This window comes from Pelodiscus sinensis, chromosome 8, assembly GCF_049634645.1.
Source record: "Pelodiscus sinensis isolate JC-2024 chromosome 8, ASM4963464v1, whole genome shotgun sequence".
NCBI classification, from domain to species: Eukaryota; Metazoa; Chordata; order Testudines; family Trionychidae; genus Pelodiscus; species Pelodiscus sinensis.
Window position 1 is genome coordinate 52,956,943 of NC_134718.1, and position 17,070 is coordinate 52,974,012.

At 37.9% G+C, this 17,070-nt stretch overlaps 1 protein-coding gene across 3 annotated transcripts in view; it reads left to right on the top strand.

Annotated features, from left to right (window-relative positions):
• ADAM12 (ADAM metallopeptidase domain 12) overlaps positions 1 to 17,070 on the top strand; it is a 303,749-nt gene that overhangs the window by 263,688 nt on the left and 22,991 nt on the right. For 2 of the 3 annotated variants that reach the window (XM_025188248.2, XM_075935285.1), the window contains exons 15-21: positions 2,658 to 2,766; positions 2,863 to 3,061; positions 6,537 to 6,614; positions 9,053 to 9,161; positions 15,427 to 15,562; positions 16,209 to 16,317; positions 16,784 to 16,966. In XM_025188248.2, the coding sequence (XP_025044033.1) occupies positions 2,658 to 2,766; positions 2,863 to 3,061; positions 6,537 to 6,614; positions 9,053 to 9,161; positions 15,427 to 15,562; positions 16,209 to 16,317; positions 16,784 to 16,966 (923 nt within the window). The remainder of the gene's footprint in view (positions 1 to 2,657; positions 2,767 to 2,862; positions 3,062 to 6,536; positions 6,615 to 9,052; positions 9,162 to 15,426; positions 15,563 to 16,208; positions 16,318 to 16,783; positions 16,967 to 17,070) is intronic. The other variant, XR_012905666.1, reaches the window with a different exon arrangement.

Here is a 17,070-nt window from a genome sequence, read left to right on the forward strand (position 1 = left end):
TGACCCTGGGCTCCACGTGGTATTTCAAAGCAGCAGCGCAACATGGAGCCCGGGTCAGCGCTTCTGCTTTGAAATGCACAAGGGGCATGTTTTAATGTGATGTGAATTTCAGATGATTTAATTGCGTAAAAAATAAGATTTGGAAGGCAAAGACTGATAGGACCTTAATTATAGGGTTGCAGTGTTGTAACTGTCAATAGCTAAGTTAAATAAACTCTTGCTCATCCAATATCAAGGCACTTAATATCCATTGGAAATCTTTTCGCAAATCATTTTGTTTCTTCTTCTTGAAGTAGCAAAATAGAGAAAGCACTTTCTCCTTCAGTTTGTGTGCTGAAATTGTGATAAATGAGCTTCCTCAAGAAACATAACATTATGAATTTCTTACGTAAGTCCTTTGAGAGCTCTGTCTTTTAACCTAGGAACTCCATCTGTTCAGTTTCCTCATATATTTTCATGCTTGTAGCTAAAATAAAATCCAAAGTTGGAAAAATGGCCAATCTGATGGAGGTTGCAATCATCTGAATCCCAAGCCAATGAATGTTATGCTTTCAATTAGGTAACAGAAATTTAGAGCTAAGCTTTGGTTTCCAGACCACAATTGACCAATGTGAGTCAGGTGCTTTTACATGCAGTGTACGCAGAGCCTGGTAGGAATGGACTGTCTGTCCACTTAAAGGTCTGGTCTCTTAATAAGTAACATCAGTTGGAGTTGAATGTGCCTGTGGAGCTAAAAGAGATAGATGAGCTCCCTAGACAACAAAGCCTACTTTGTCATCTTTAACATGCTGGCTGCTTCGACATTCAAAAATATAGGTGAGTATCTAAAGGCTCCTTCAGTAAATGAAAATCCACCCGTCTACTCTCCTTCATATCGCTCCTTATCCAAGTAATGGCCATGTCCTTAATCAATCTTGATTGATGGTCTTGAGGCAATGTAGGCACACACACACAAGCAATGTGTTTGCTGTTATAGACACACATAACGTTCTGTGCAAACATTTGTATTTGGACTGTCACAGTGACACGTTCTCTTGGTACTCTTTTAGAGGATGTGTTCATTACTGTATAAGATAACCTACTGGGTAAGAGTTTTCCCAGTTGAGAAAACGACACCAGAAGCAGGTGCACAAGTAGGTGCACAAGTGCTGCATTCCTTAGGCTAGTTATGAAAGTTGAGGCTAAATAATTAGGTCTCTGTAAATGTAAGAAGGAACGGAATTAGGTTTACTTGATCGTCAAGCTTATTTCCACTTATTCCTTCTACCACTTTAATTTAAAAAAATAGTACTAGCTTGTGCATGTTTAAAATTTAAATCTGATGCTGAATCTTGGCCCTGAACTGGAAAGTCAAGACAGAAACCTCATAGAAAGTGAAGTTTGAATTTTGGCTTTCATCTGGATAGTTTGGTTTTTTTTAAGATGCCTCCGTTAATTTATAATTATTGCTTGTGGTTTCCTGAAAAAAGTATAACGATCTTGTGTGATTCCTGTTTAATAGTCTCAGATTTGAGAAGTATCCTGAATTCAGCAAGCTTGATAGTAATCAGTCAAAGAACTTCAGGCTCTTGTCCTTCTCTCCAGGAGAGAAGCAGCTCATATTTTGTTCCCTCTTAGCCTTATTTTCTGAGTTTTCCAGTGTCAATCTGTAAAACGTTAGGGAGAGTTAAGGAAGCCATCTAAAACCTTTCCCTAAGATTGAACATTTTGTCCATGGTAGCATTAGCTTGCTGCTTAGTTAAGAACATTCTATTAGTCAAGCTTCTGACTGTGAAATATATATAATAAATTGAGTTTTTAATCTCTGCATTATTAATGAAAAGATTTACACTAACCGTAACTCTCTTTTACCATGTTTAATTTTATTCTTCAGGAATATGAAGCCCTTTTTTCACCTTTCTCTTTTTAGAAATTTTATCAAGCACTACAAAATTATTACTATATACACATGCTTGGAAACAGCTCAAATATTTGGAAATTATAATGCTCACTAGGAGTAAGTCTACACAGCAGGGCTAAAGTCAAATTAAGCTACGCAACTTTAGCTACATCAATTGTGTAGCTTACGTCGAAATAGCTATTTCAGAATAGGCATTATTCCTCATGGAATGAGGTTTACAGAAGTCAGAATAAGCCGGCTGTTACTTCAAATTTATTTCGAAATAACAGAATTACTGTGTAAACACTCACATTGTTATTTCGAAATAACGCTAGTTATCTCAAAATAATGGTGCAATGTAGACACACCCTCAGTGACCTAGCACTGCTCTTTGGCTATTCTTTAGCTCTTAGGTTCTCACTTACCTACTCTAGAGGTAACTTACCTACTCTGAAGACAACTGGTAAACTATTCATTATCTTTCTTGGCCAAACTAGTTACAGTTATGTTTAAAGAGGATATATGAGGGACACCATCTAGAAATCGTGGAGAATTAAGCCTAATTCGTTTATCAATTCACTTAGCCAAGAGAGACCACCAACTGTGGACAATCCATACATTCAGGTTGCTCAGTTAGCATGCTGAGTAAGCAGAACTGTTTTGATGGGCTTGATCTGCATGCAGGCCACATCTCACCTTCCACTAAAATACAAGTGGAGCTCAAAGAAACTTATTAAAAACTGTGTCAGATGAAAATCCTGATTTGTTTTTATTTCAGGTGCTAAACCTGCTCCTGGGATCTGCTTTGAGAGAGTCAATTCTGCAGGTGATCCTTATGGCAACTGTGGCAAGGACTCCAAAAGTTCCTTTGCTAAATGTGAACCCAGGTAGTCTCTCTCTTTTCATCCAGAACTACTGATGTTGCAACACAAGCCACAGTTTTTGGATATCTTTAAAACTGTTGAAATCATTTTTCCCTTCAGAGATGCTAAATGTGGAAAAATTCAGTGTCAAGGGGGAGCAAATCGACCTGTAATTGGTACCAATGCTGTTTCCATAGAAACTAATATCCCGCTGCAGGAAGGAGGCAAGATTCTATGTCGTGGTACCCATGTGTACTTGGGTGATGATATGCCTGATCCCGGTCTCGTTTTGGCAGGCACAAAATGTGAAGATGGAAAAGTAAGATTCAAAAATAATCTCCAAACAGCCAATTCTCAATGTATAAAAGTGGAACTTTATTATCCTTATGTCTCAAATCTCTGTGTACTAAAATAAGTGTCTTTTTTCACAAAGAAGTATGTGATTTTGCATGGTTTTCCACAGCCTCATAGGGAGCCATGTTTTTACCTGCTTCTTCACTTGGCTTCTGTTTTTGAACCCACATTTTTGTAGGTATAATGTAAATTGCTTAGATGTATGTTTCATTAGTACTTTTTCTACTTTTTATACAAATCCATTTTTTTCTCTTGTAAAATAATTCCAAAAGCCAAAATAAAGACCAGCTATTGAAAATCTGACAAAGTATTTTTATTGTTTGGTGTTATACCTGGGCATTAGGATTGTAATTAAATAGGTTTGTGTATTGTCTTGAGTCAGAATTTGTTGTTTATTCTATTGTACAGGATTAATTAATTAGGTCAACAGATTTACATAAACAGATTACCCAGGATTTGTTGAATATTCTTTGGATCCATTCAGAAAATGGCCATTTTTGCACAAAAACCTTGCAGTGTAGACGTAGCCTTTGTGTTTAATAAAATATAAGATTCAAAATATAAAGGTCTATGAATTTTTATACCAATACCCAAAATGATGAGTATCCATGGAGTTTTCTGATATTTCTACATGAGCTTCTTAATGTGTTCATAAGATTTTGCTAATCACTACTTGCATTTCCATTTTTCACTTCCAAAAAAGCTGCTTATTGAAATTGAAGCATCTGAAATGAACAATCTTTCACTTTAAAGGAAAACAAACCAATGGTTGTGTAGACGCCGAAGCTAAATTTTACACACACACACACACACACACACACACTGCAAAAATTACTACTTGTCTTCCACATGTGTAGTACAGTTTCCATCTTGGCACCATATCCATAGTTTTAACTGGAGGGGAAAAAAGCAGACAGGGCAGTGGGAGAGAGAAGAGCCGTTGGCCACAGGAGGGCTTTAAATTTATGGAGTTGAGGGACGTTGAGCCTTTGCACTACTGAGGAGGAGAGGAGAGGGCAGGCATGTGATTAGAGGTTTGTGGACAGAAAGGAAGAAGGGGAAGAGTCTAGGAAAGTTTAGGGTAGTTGCAAGAAAACCATTCATGTATCCAAATGTTTGAATGTTGCTGAATTACCACATTTGTTACACATATTAGCAACAGATTTTAAAAATGTCTTATTACTACAAAAGCTATAAGAAAACACACCACCCTCCATAAATGTAAAATAATTCTGTGATAAAATGGTCTATAAAATGGCTATTCGTAGAGAAAACTAGTGAGTAATCCAGTGGTATAGAAGCCCCCCCCCCCATTCCAGTTCAGTAGTGAGTATTTAATCTTTCTAATCTGTCTAATTGTACTCCGCATAAACATGCTCTATAGACTAGACTGCCTAATACTCATGAAATTATATTTTCAAGGCATTACCATATTTGTATTACGGATTCAGAATATGAATTTAAATATTCTTGATTTTTTATGCTGAAGATTTAAAGTTTGAAATGCAGCCATTTTTATGTGATCAGAATTCTCTGTGCTAGTACACTCTAAATATCTGAATTGTGAACACTGCTGTAATCAGAGCATATTCCCCACACGCATGCAGGTTGATGCCTATTCACTCTAATTTGCTTCCCAATTTTTCCCCCCAGGGGATAACTGCCCTGATTAGACATCCCTTTTGTCTACTGCCATCACTTTTTCCCAGCCTGCTGCTAATTATTGTGACTGCCCTGTAATCCTACTAAACTGAATTAGAGTTTTAAAGGAGAGCATAATTTATACACTGGGTTTTTTATTGCTGAGCTCGTATAGTAATAGTCATTCCAATCTTAATGTTTTTTCAGTTAGAATTGGATAACTTATTACCATCAGTTCCATCAGTCATTTCCATTTGTATTGGTGCTTTTATTAGATTGTTTTATCCCAACCTTCAGCTGTGCGGGAAGAGTGAAGTTAACTCTCTGTAATGATTATAAAACAAAGAACTTTGAACATGATTGGATGACACTCTATATTTGTTAATTTCCACTTAACAAAAGGGTAAAAGCTCTTCCTCTATGCTAATGCTAATCTGTAATTTCCTGTGAAATTAGGTTATTTTACCTAATATGCAACTCTATTTATGGTTGATTTAAAAATAATTTAGTTTAAAAAACTTTCACTGTTAGAATGGTTTAGATTTATCCAATCAGATGAAATTTGCCATTTTTCCTCCATCCTTGTTCCACATCAGCATTTATCAGTGTTCTTTCGAAAATATTCAAGAATTTCAGATATCCAAAGCACTTTTTGCAGCAAAGCGTCCGTGCCAATCTAGACGGGGTTTTGCGCAAGAAACCCCCGATCGCCATTTTTGCCATCGGGGCTTTTTTGCGCAAAACGGTTCTCAGTTGTCTACACTGGCCTTCTTGCGCAAAAGTATTTGCACAAGAGGGCTTTTTCCCGAACGGGAGAGTCATTGTATTTGCGGAAGAACACTGACGATCATACATTAGATCATCAGTGTTCTTGCGCAAATTCAAGTGGCCAGTGTAGATAGTTGGCAAGTTTTTCCACAAAAGCATCTGCTTTTGCGGAAAAACTTGCCTGTCTAGGTGCAGCCCTGGTGTAAATTGAACTATGTCCATTTATACCAGCAGAGGATCTGACCTTTTAATTCAGAAAGTGGCTTGTGAGAATTCTAATGCAGCCAGTTCAAGTACATGAAAGAATAGGGTTTTGACATGTTCACTGTTCTAAAAGAGTAAGAACCCAATTATGTAAATAGAGTGTTTTAATAATTATTAGTTTGCAGAAACTAAAAGCCAGATCCTCATCTAATGTAAACTACTGTAGCTCCATTGAAGTCAATGGTGCTAGGCAGATTTACAATAGCACGGTATATAGTCTTTGATATCACATATACCTGAAATTCAATCTTGCAGTACTCTGCATAGCTAGTCAAGTGTAACATTGACCTTTACCCAGCCTAGGATTGAATGTGGATTTGAATCCAAAATGGTTATAATATAAAGAATGTACTTTTAAAAAGTATTTAGGCATTGCTGTGCTCAGTGTTGCAATGCCTAACTGACTTGGGAACCTAGGTATTGTTTTCAAAAGTGAGTTGGGCATATAAGCACAAATCCCCCTGATTGCCAATGCTCAGTATATAAATCCCCTTTGAAAATGAAACTTCAGCTCCTGAATCAGTTACATGTTGAAAGACTGAGTGCAGCAAACATCTAAGTATCTTTAAAAATCTGGACTATAGCTTCTGATTGTGATCTTCTCTACATTGCTGAAAATCAGGGTTAACTCTACTGATGTGTAATCAGTTACTGGATAGGCAAATCAGCACAAATGTTACTGGAAAGGTGGAAGATGAATAAATATAGTTGTAAAGTTGTAATGGTTTTTTGGGGGGGAATATAAATCTGTTCTCCTAATTTTGCAGATCTGTCTCAATCGCCAGTGCCAAAATACTAGTATATTTGGTGTTCATGAATGTGCAACAAAATGCCATGGACATGGAGTAAGTATTACAGAAATTTTTTTGTAGTCAGTCAATACCCAGTTGAGCAATAAATCATTCACTGATAACAACTCTAGAATCTACAATTCTTTGCAATATATCGGTTAAAGTCTCTTCAACATTTCCCTCTACAGATATCAATTTGCAGTGCCCTTTCTGCACCATGAGAAATTAAATATGATTTTACTTAACAAAGAAAAATGTGATCAAATAGTAATTTATTTTTTTAACATTCTGAGATGAAAAGGAATTGTTTCATCTTCAAAGTGATTTTAAGCCTACCCTTCCTTCTTAAAGAATTTGCTATTAACATTTCAAATAAGTTTCTCTGTGGTCACAGATGTGAGTTAAGAGTTTGCATCTGAATTCGTGTTTTTCAAAAAGCACTTTCAAAAGGTTTAAAATAAAAAAGTAAAACCATGCTGATTGCAGTGTATGAATTACAGGCCAGGCATCTTAACTTCAGTACTGGGAAAGATACGAGAGCATATAATTAAACAAATCAATTTGTGAGCAACCTAGAAGATAACAAGATAAGTGGTAGTCAGCACAGGCTTATCAAGAACAAATTGTGTCAAACCAACCTAATAGCTTTTTTGACAGGGTAACAAGCCTTGTGAATAGAGCAGAAGCAGTAGATGTGGTATATCTTGAATTCAGTAAGTACTGTCTCACATGACCTTCTCTTAAACAAACTTTGGAAATAACTGGTAGGTAGAGCTACTATAAGGTCAGTGCATACATAACTGGTGGGAAAACTATTTCCAGAGAGTAGTTCACAGTAGAGATGTTAAATTGCAGTCATCTGACTAATCATGTAGTCTATACAAATTGTATCGACTAAGGACCATTGTGCAGAGCAACAGCAGAGGTAGCTCCAGGATGGCTACTTAGCCATTCGGTCCCTAGCCTGTAACAATGCTTGAGAGTCTTCTGTCCCAAGTGCAGGACTCTACACTTGTCCTTTGTGAACCTCATCAGATTTCTTTTGGCCCAATCCTCCAATTTGTCTAGGTCACTCTGGACCCTGTCCCTGCCCTCCAATGTATCTATTTCTCCCCTTAGATTAGTATTATCCGCAAACTTGCTGATGGTGCAATCCATCTCCTCATCCAGGTCATTAATAAAGATGTTGAACAAAACCAGCCCTAGAACTGATCCTTGGGGCACTTGCCTGAAACTGACTACCAACCAGACATTGAGCCGTTGATCGCTACCCATTGGGCCCGACAATCTAGCCAGCTTTCTATCCACCTTACAGTCCATTTATCCAATCCACACTTCCTTAACTTGCTGGCAAGAATATTGTGGGAGACCGTTATCAAAAGCTTTGCTAAAGTCAAGGCATATCACTTCCATGACTTCCCCATGTCCACAGAGCCAGTTACTTCATCACAAAATCTAATCAGATTGGTCAGGCTTGCCCTTGGTGAATCCATGTTGACTATTCCTGATCACTTTCCCCTCTTCCGAGTGCTTCAAAATGGATTTCTTGAGGATCCCCTCCTTGATTTTTCCGGGGACTGAGGTAAGGCTGACTGGTCTGTAGTTCCCTAGATTGTCCTTCTTCCCTTTTTAAAGATGGTTACTACATTTGCCTTTTTCCAATCATCCGGGCCCTTTCCCAATCTCCATGAGTTTTCAAAGATAATGGCCAAAGGCTCTGCAATGACATTTGCCAACTCCCTCAGTACCGTCAGCTGCCTTAAATCCAGATCCATGAATTTGTATATGTCTAGCTTTTCTAAATAGTTCTTAACCTGTTCTTTCTCCACTGAGGGCTTCCCACCTCCTTCCCATACTGCATTGCCTAGTGCAGTAGTCTGGGAGCTGACCTTATCTCTCATCCTTGCCAATATCCTTCTTCCTCCAAATTGTACACACAGTGTGACCAATTCCCTTTGGCTGGGAATGTTGGTCACCCTTACAGCTGAGGCCTGCGAAGTGCCAGAATCAGTAGTCAGTCCAACATAGGGAAGTTAGGACTCAGACCAGAAAGTAAGCAGCTCAGGCACTGCTGGGGCTTTAAGAAGGTGAGAGGACTCTCGTTCTTTTCAAGGGAGAAGTAATAGGAGTTGTGAGTGAGGCTCCTGATGGAGAGGAGAAAGAGAAACATTGAAGACAAGTGAGTGTAGTGAATGTTAGTTCAGATGATTGAAGATGAACACCACTCTTCTTTCATGCCCTGAGTTTCATAGTTTCAGCAGAGGTACAAAATGGCACTTACAGTTTAAGTTATTACACGCGCAACTTGAATAGTGATTTAGGTTCCACATTGCTATTAGGATATAAACATTTTGAAAAACGTGTTAAGTAATTGTATTGAATCGAGGTAATTACAGTATGCTGATTTGGAAGTGTCCCTGTTATGTGCTCTGATAAGATTCAACTCTGAATTAACTTCATTTTACTTCATTTGTCATAATTTTATATTGAAGGTCTGTAACAATAAAAAAAATTGTCACTGCGAACCTGACTGGGCCCCTCCCCATTGCGACAAGCCAGGTTTTGGTGGCAGCATGGACAGTGGACCAACTAGACAAGCAGGTTAGTAATAGCTAGCACTTTCCTGCCATTCTATGATAGAAAGTGAAAATCCACATGGGTTTTTATTGAAAATGTGCATTGAGAGTGCAAAACTGTCAATTAATTGGACAAGCTAGTTCAAATGAATTGGCACCAATTAAAATTTAGTGAAGCAAAATCACTGTCAGTTGACTGTAGCTATATTATTGCATAATTAAGAACACAAACAATTTGTTTTTAAAAGTAAGCTGCCTAATTCAGTAATTGGGGATATGTGGGGCCATGGTATATTGGTGAGAGTGCAATTTTAGGAACCAGGAACTTGAGTTTTAACCCTAACTCAGTATGTGGAAATGAGCAAGTTACTTAACTGACTTGTGGTGTTTACGTAAATGTAAGCTCTGGGAGGTAGGGGGAGGATTTGAGACAGGTATAAATCAGCCAGTTCATGGTACTCCAGAAGTGCTGGGAGGGAGAGAAAGGAGCAGGGAACGTGCTAGGGAGAGGAGGCAGTGATTTGATATTGTAAAGTAAGTGTAATATTTTAAACTATTGTTTGAAGTTGATAGTTTTATTACTATATGAATGATTTCTACTTCTTTTGAAATATTCAGCATGCCATGTATTAAGGTACTCAATCTTTTTTGGTCATGGTTATTGCACATGACTAATTTTAGTCTTGCAAAACACTGAGACTAGGGAGGGCCATCCACGTGGCCCACTCAATAGAGTTGGTTGCCCATTACTGACTTGTACTCTGTAACAGTTTGCACCTATCTATTTAGTCCTTCTAGCATATCACCATGTAAGAGATAGTGTTTCTGATGTACCTTGAGATATATCAAATGCCAAAATATCTGCCAGTGACTACAGCATCATTGTTAAAGGAGGGTAGTAAAATTAATGCCAATCAGCACTAGTTTATGGAAAATAAATCAGCTCAAACTAACTTGATATTTTTTCTGGATGAGATTATGAGTTTGGATGATAAAGGTAACAGTATTGATGTAATTTACATAAACTTCGGTAAGGCATTTGACTTGATACCATACAACATTTTCATTAAACTAGAAATACAAAATTATTACACTTATTAAATGTTTTAAAAACTGGCTAATGAGGAGATCTGAAAACATAAGTGTAAACACAAAATCATCATTGCCTAGATGTGTTTCTACTGGGTCTCACAGAGATTGTTTTTTCATTCTACGCTACAGGTATTTAAAAATGTTATCAGTGGCCTAGAAGAAAATTTAATATTCACTTATGACACATAAGAACAGAGGAGTGGTAAATAATGAAAGTGAAAGGTCACTGATGCAGAATGAACTGGATCACTTTTGCAATTCATATGTTTTTCAAAATGTTCAAGTGTAAACAAACAAACATAGAATGCAGGCTATATTTACAGAATGGGGAACTCTGACCTGGAAAGCACTGGAAAGCAGTGAAAAAATAGTCTTGGTCATGGCAGATAATCAGCTCTACATGCACACGCCTTGGATGCACAACCAGAGAATCTTAAGTAGTAGTAAGAATATTCGCTCAGTATTTGGTATTGGTGTAACCACTGTTGGAATACAGTATTCAATTCTGATGTCTTTAATTCAAGAAGGATCTTGATGATAAATTGGAGAGAGTTAACAACATAGTGACCAAAATTATTAGTGGATTGGGAAAGTTGTCTTACCGGTGATAAACACAAGGGCTGTGTCTACACTGGCCACATAACCCGTAATAGCTATGGAAATGAGAGAAGTCAGAATAGGGAAATGCGCGGGGGATTTAAATATCCCCCGTGGGATTTAAATAAATATAGCCGCCGCTTTTTTCTGACTTGGGGAAAAGCCGGAAAAGAGCGTCCAGACTGCCGCGATCCTCTGGAATAAAGCCCTATTCCTGAGGATCTCTTATTCCTACTTGCAAGGATCGCGCCAGTCTGGACGCTCTTTTCCGGCTTTTCCCCAAGCCAGAAAAAAGCGGCGGCTATATTTATTTAAATCCCACGGGGGATATTTAAATCCCCCGCGCATTTCCCTATTCTGACTTCTCTTATTTCCATAGCTATTACGGGTTATGTGGCCAGTGTAGACACAGCCAAGGAGTTCAATTTAACTTAAAGAGAAAGTTAACAGATTTCTTGGTCACAGTTTATAAGAACCTATGTAAAGAACAAAAAATCGGCAATGTGCTTTTCAATCTTGCAGACAAGAATATAAAAGATTCAAAGACTGGACATTTAAACTAGACAAATTCAGTCTAGAGTTGAAGTGCAGATTTTTGACAGCGAGGGTAATTACCACTGGAACAATTTAGCAAAGATCATGGTGGATTCTCACTAGCAATTTTTTCTCTGAAAGATGTGCTCTTGTTCAAAAGTTACTCTCAAATTTGATATTGATACAGTAACTTTTAAAAATGTGAAAGTTAAAAATGGATTTTATGTTTAACTGTGACCTATTCAGAAGTTTTCCCCACTACAAAACATTTTCTTATAAGTCACCATATCACATTTACTTAATTTTCTAAATTTGTCATATTATGAGGTTTTGATTTGTAAAAGTAAATGCCTGTAAATCAATACCTTATTTTGATAATCTTTAGATACAAGTTATATTTCAGAGTACAATAACGTTAGTGATTTAAATGGAGTTCTGATTTATATCAGTGACAGGAGAACTAGGCCCATAGTCTGCTCACATTTGTATGTATGGCATATGATTTTCTGGAAAGTAATCTGAACTCTTTTCACATGAAAAATGCTACTCAGTATAAATTGGCTTGTAGACTCTACATACTGAATCCTACATTAAATTGTAATGCTGAACTAGTGACCTCACAATCATATCCACGGCAACAAAAAACAGCTACTCACCTTTGTAACTGTTCTTCGGAATGTGTTGCTCATATTTATTCTAAGTAAATTTGCGTGCACCACATGTATGATGGCCAGAAAGTTTTACCTGAGCAGCTACCTATCGGGTTGGCTGTGGAAGTCCCCTGGAGTGGCACCAGCATGGCGCGTTATATGTGTCTCTGCTGACCTGAACGTACAAGTCAGTTCCTTCAGGCTGGCTACTCTGACTGTGAAGAAAGAGTGTGGGTATGGATATGAGCAACACATCTCAAACAACAACAGTTACAAAGGTGAATAACTTTTTTTCCCCTCTTCAAGTGCTTGCTCATATCTGTTCTAAGTAGGTATTTCACAAGCCTTACCCAGGAGGAGGAGGTCAGAGTCAGGGCGTGGATGACTTGAGAACCACGGTACCAAAGGCTGCATCCTGTCTTGATTGTTGCACAATGGCATAGTGCAATGTGAAGGTATGCACCAAAGACCAAGTTGCAGCTTTACAGATTTCTTGAAGCAGTACATGAGCCAGGAAAGCCTCTGAAGAGGCCTGCACTAGCATAGAATGCACCATGAGAGGCAGTGGGAAGATCTGGGCAAAATCATAACATGCATGGATACACACTGTGATCCAGAAAGAGCTTGATCGAGATGAAACTGGACCTTATCCTTGTGTATGGGGGTTCTGACTGATGTCAGGGCACAAAGCTCCAACACCTGTCGAGTGGAGGTAATGGCAACCAGAAAAGCCCTGATAGGTAAAGCAGGGAGCATTTGGCCATAGGCCTTGAACATGTCCAGCATGGAGGACAAGCTGACCAACATTACTTCTACCTTTGGAGAGTGCAAGACAGTTGAGCTCGGGACATGTGAGGAGCTCAGCATCTCTGTGCCTCAGGGCCAAAGACCGTCAGGACCTGTGGGCATGGAGGACGTGGAGGGCTTGGCTGCCTTAGAAGGCCATGCCAGAGAGTGAGACCAGCACCAGGTGGAGGGCTTTGGTGAATAGCAGTTCTGAATGTCCTTTTTCAGTGCCAGGCCCAGAACCAAAGGTGATATGCTACACATCAGAGCACTTGATGCTATATCCTGCCCTAGTGGCTACAGGGTAGACTCCATGAGGTGCTGCTTCAGATGAGAATCCCATTCCTTTATGGTCCAAGGCTTGAAGTCCTTGCATATCATGCTCTTATCTGCTTGGTGGGATTCCCCCAAACACCAAAGAAGGGGAATCATGGGAGCTACTTGTTGCCATAGCCTTTTGGCCAGAGCTGCAGGGTTTGAATCCCTGGGACCTTGGCATGCCCCAGGTCCCAGAGGGAATACAGGCAAGAAGGAGAAACACCTTCACTTCCGCTGCTACAATGCTAACTAACTGTTAACTGTTATCAAGAAAACTAACTTTAAACTCTAGGGATGTGTGATGACTGCAATGCAAGAGAGCTACAGTTCTAACAGCCGCCACTGGCGGCAAGAAGGAACTCTTAGGGGGCTCCACAACTGACCCAAAGGATAGCAGCTAGAGTAATACTTTCTGGCAACCATGCACGCAGCATGTGCACACCAAATTGGAATAAATATGAGCAAGCACTCAAAGAACTAATTTTCTTTCCCTGACACTTTTGATTTAAATGTGAGCACTTGATATGTTTTGGAATGTGATCTGAATAGTTTGCACAGCTATAATTCAAACTGTAGGATTAGCTCACTAAAGAACACAACAATATTTATGTTAGTTAAATGTGACAAATGGCTTGATTTGTCTTTAGTAATGGATTTTACCTAGATTACTTTTACTAGATCCATGTGCATAGCACACTATATATATTTTTAAGTAGCAGCATTAAATATTTAACAGAATTGCAATGTAAAGATAAATTAAATATAATTGCCTACTCTTGAATTACTAATTTTATTTAGCTTTTAGTACTGGAAAAAGATTTATTACTGTTACTATGAGCTAGTGTCCTATATTGCTGACGCACAATGCAACCAATCCTGTCAGTTGCACTGGCCAATATCTATGTGAAGCTGGGGTAGGCTGAAGATCTAGCCAGCTGAAATTCCATTAGGATAAGACTGAGATGATGGTGGGAGGTTGCCATTGTAAGTATTATAACTGTACCTTTTACTGAGGAAGAGAGATACCTTACATCATTACAGTTCTGCAGTATTAATGCATCCCCAGCTACTGCTAGATGATCATATACCAAAGCTAACTACCCAAGTTTTCCCAATCTTTTCCTGACCACAACATTGTGACTGTTTTGGTTTTTTAAATGCAAAACTTCCTGGCTTGATTGATTCGTATCTTTGTTACCTTTAGATTAGGCTATTGCAATGTGATCTTCACATAACTGCAACTTAAATCATTCTGGAACTTAAGCCAGTATAGAAAACAGCAGCCTGCATATTAAATGGAGTATCTCATCACAAGCACATGATATCAATGCTTCATATTCTTACATTGCATGGTCCTTTATTTCCAAATGTTAGCTTTGACATATTAACTATATAGACTAGAGACCTTCCTGCTCTCCCATCATATTACCAGAGCTACAGTTAACAGAGACTCTTCAGCTGCAAACTCCCTTGGTATACGAGAGAGAGCTCCCAGCACGTGGTTTTTACCCTGGCTTAGGTTGGGTAGAATCTTTTATTGATTGTTTTCTGGTTTTGGAAGAGCAGAAGTTGGTAGCATTTTTAATTATTGTATATCACTGAATTTAAAGCAAAGGCCATGATTATTCCATTCTATCTGCTGTTACTGAGCTCAAGGAGCATAACCATTGTCACAACGGTTTTCAACCTCAATGTAAAGGGCTGACATTTGGATTGTAAAATCCAAATAATGCAATGAAGTTGTCCACTGGAGTACCATGAACCCTGGTATAGAGATTGCAATTCTGTAATGGCTTGTTATTTAATTTCCCCTACAAAACAACTGATTTTTACCCTTTCACTCATATCCATTTACAATGGAGAAAATGTTGGTGATCTGAGACACAACCATTTTGCTATCAGCTGTTGGGTTTTAAGTAATAAATCAAAGCTAACAAATAAACTATCATGATTTAGTACTTATATCACAGAGTTGATATTTAATTACCTCTTCCATATTTTAGTGCACCCCTTTGTATTTAAGTTTTCTGCTTTGGAACAGTTTATACAGTTGAAGAATGAACTGAATCTCTATCAGCTTGTATTTAACCATTTTATTTTTGGAGCTGACAGAAACAAATGATGGGAGAATTAAGTTCAAGCATAAGCAAAGCCAAAATACTACCTTATCAGATCCCTAATAAATTATTTACTAATTTCATTTTGTAAATTTCTAGAAAGCAGGTCTAGCCAGCAACATGCCACTCTTGATATCACACAAATTTCACCATAACTGACCCTTATCACAAGTCCAAAACATGTGTTTTATTTCAGATAATAGAAGTTTAACCATAGGAATACTCGTAACCATTCTGTGCCTTTTTGCTGCTGGTTTAATCATGTATCTCAAAAGGAAGACTTTGATTAGACTGCTATTTACAAATAAAAAGACAACAATTGAGAAATTAAGGTATTATATTTTTCTTAACTATCTGTTCATTATAATAAAGTTCAGTAGAAACTGACCATACACATTATCTCTCTCAGTGTTTGTGGTGCATATTTGAGCTGTTATGAGTCAAGTTTACTGAAATGCATCATTAATTAAGAGGAGTCTGTCAGCAGTGTTCTTTCTTCTTTACTTCAACTTCATTGACTTCAGTAAATAAAATGGGGTTTGACCATATGCCTTTTTATTATACTTTTTGTGCTAAGCAATTAAAATGTAAAAGAAACTTTGCCTTGATTTTGGGTTGCTTGAAATATTTTCATTATCTGGCTTGACCTTTTATCTAAACTCAGTCAAGTGAGCAAAGACTTCCATATTTGGGGTCATCACTACTTAAATGCTAGACTCATTAGAACAGTCTCTTGGGTGCTATAAAGCTGCATTTCCACAGATTGCAACAGCTAATTTAACAGACTAGTGGCTTCAAAAAAATCAATATTTATTTTTATTCATGCAAGACTTTAAGATCATTTTTACATTCCCTTGTTTTCCGTAGAGAGCAAAAAATGAGAAAGCCCTTTCAAAGTGTTATTTTGAGAAAGTTACTGTGAAAAAATAAAGCTGTAAGAACAAAGTTGCATTCAATAAGTGTATACTTGTATTGCAGGTCTGTGAGTCCCGCAAGGCCTTCCAGTTCATTTGAGCCTAATCATGTTCATACCACAACTCTCAGTAAAAATCTAGTCATAAAGCCACAAAATTTAAACATACATAAGGTGGGTTCTTAAACAGTCAAAATATCATTATTAGAATTTGATATACATTTCCCGTATGTTTGCAGTAATTATGACACTTCTTATTTAAATTATATAAAACTCTGAACAAGTTAAACAAGAGCAGAAAAAGTGGGTCCAAAATGCACTTTTCCTTCCAAGTTCCAGACAGATAGAGACTTCAAATGTTGAAAAGAAATACAATTAATGTCTGGGATACAGCCAGCCATCTCAGACAAAAGTACTACTTTCTGAATTAGATTAGTGTTTGAAAAAGCTTCTAGAAGTTGCTCATTGCTTGTTCTCTGGCTACATGTAAGGACTTTAGGAGTATGTTAAAACAGGGAGGGAAGGAAGGGGAAAGCAAGTGCAGAACAAGAATGATTACAATGTGTCAAGCATTATTTGTTTCCATAATATTCATTGGGATTTTTTAAACTATCAGTTTTATTATTTTATGGCTCTATAGAGAGATGGTGCAAGAAGATTGCTACCGTATCAAACTATTGACATCAGTAACCCTGTAAAGACGCTTGATTTACCGTGGTCAAAAACACCCCAGCGAGTCCTACCCCCCCTTCATCAGTTGCCTTGTCATCAAGCTGTACCTGTACGACCACTGCCAGCTAACCCAGCCCTTAGGCTTGCTCAGGTAAATCTGCATTTTCTGTCTTTCTTATAATTACATAGTGATGGCAGGCTATAAACTGCAGCATGAATAACTACATCTAATAAATAAAAACAAAATGTTATAAA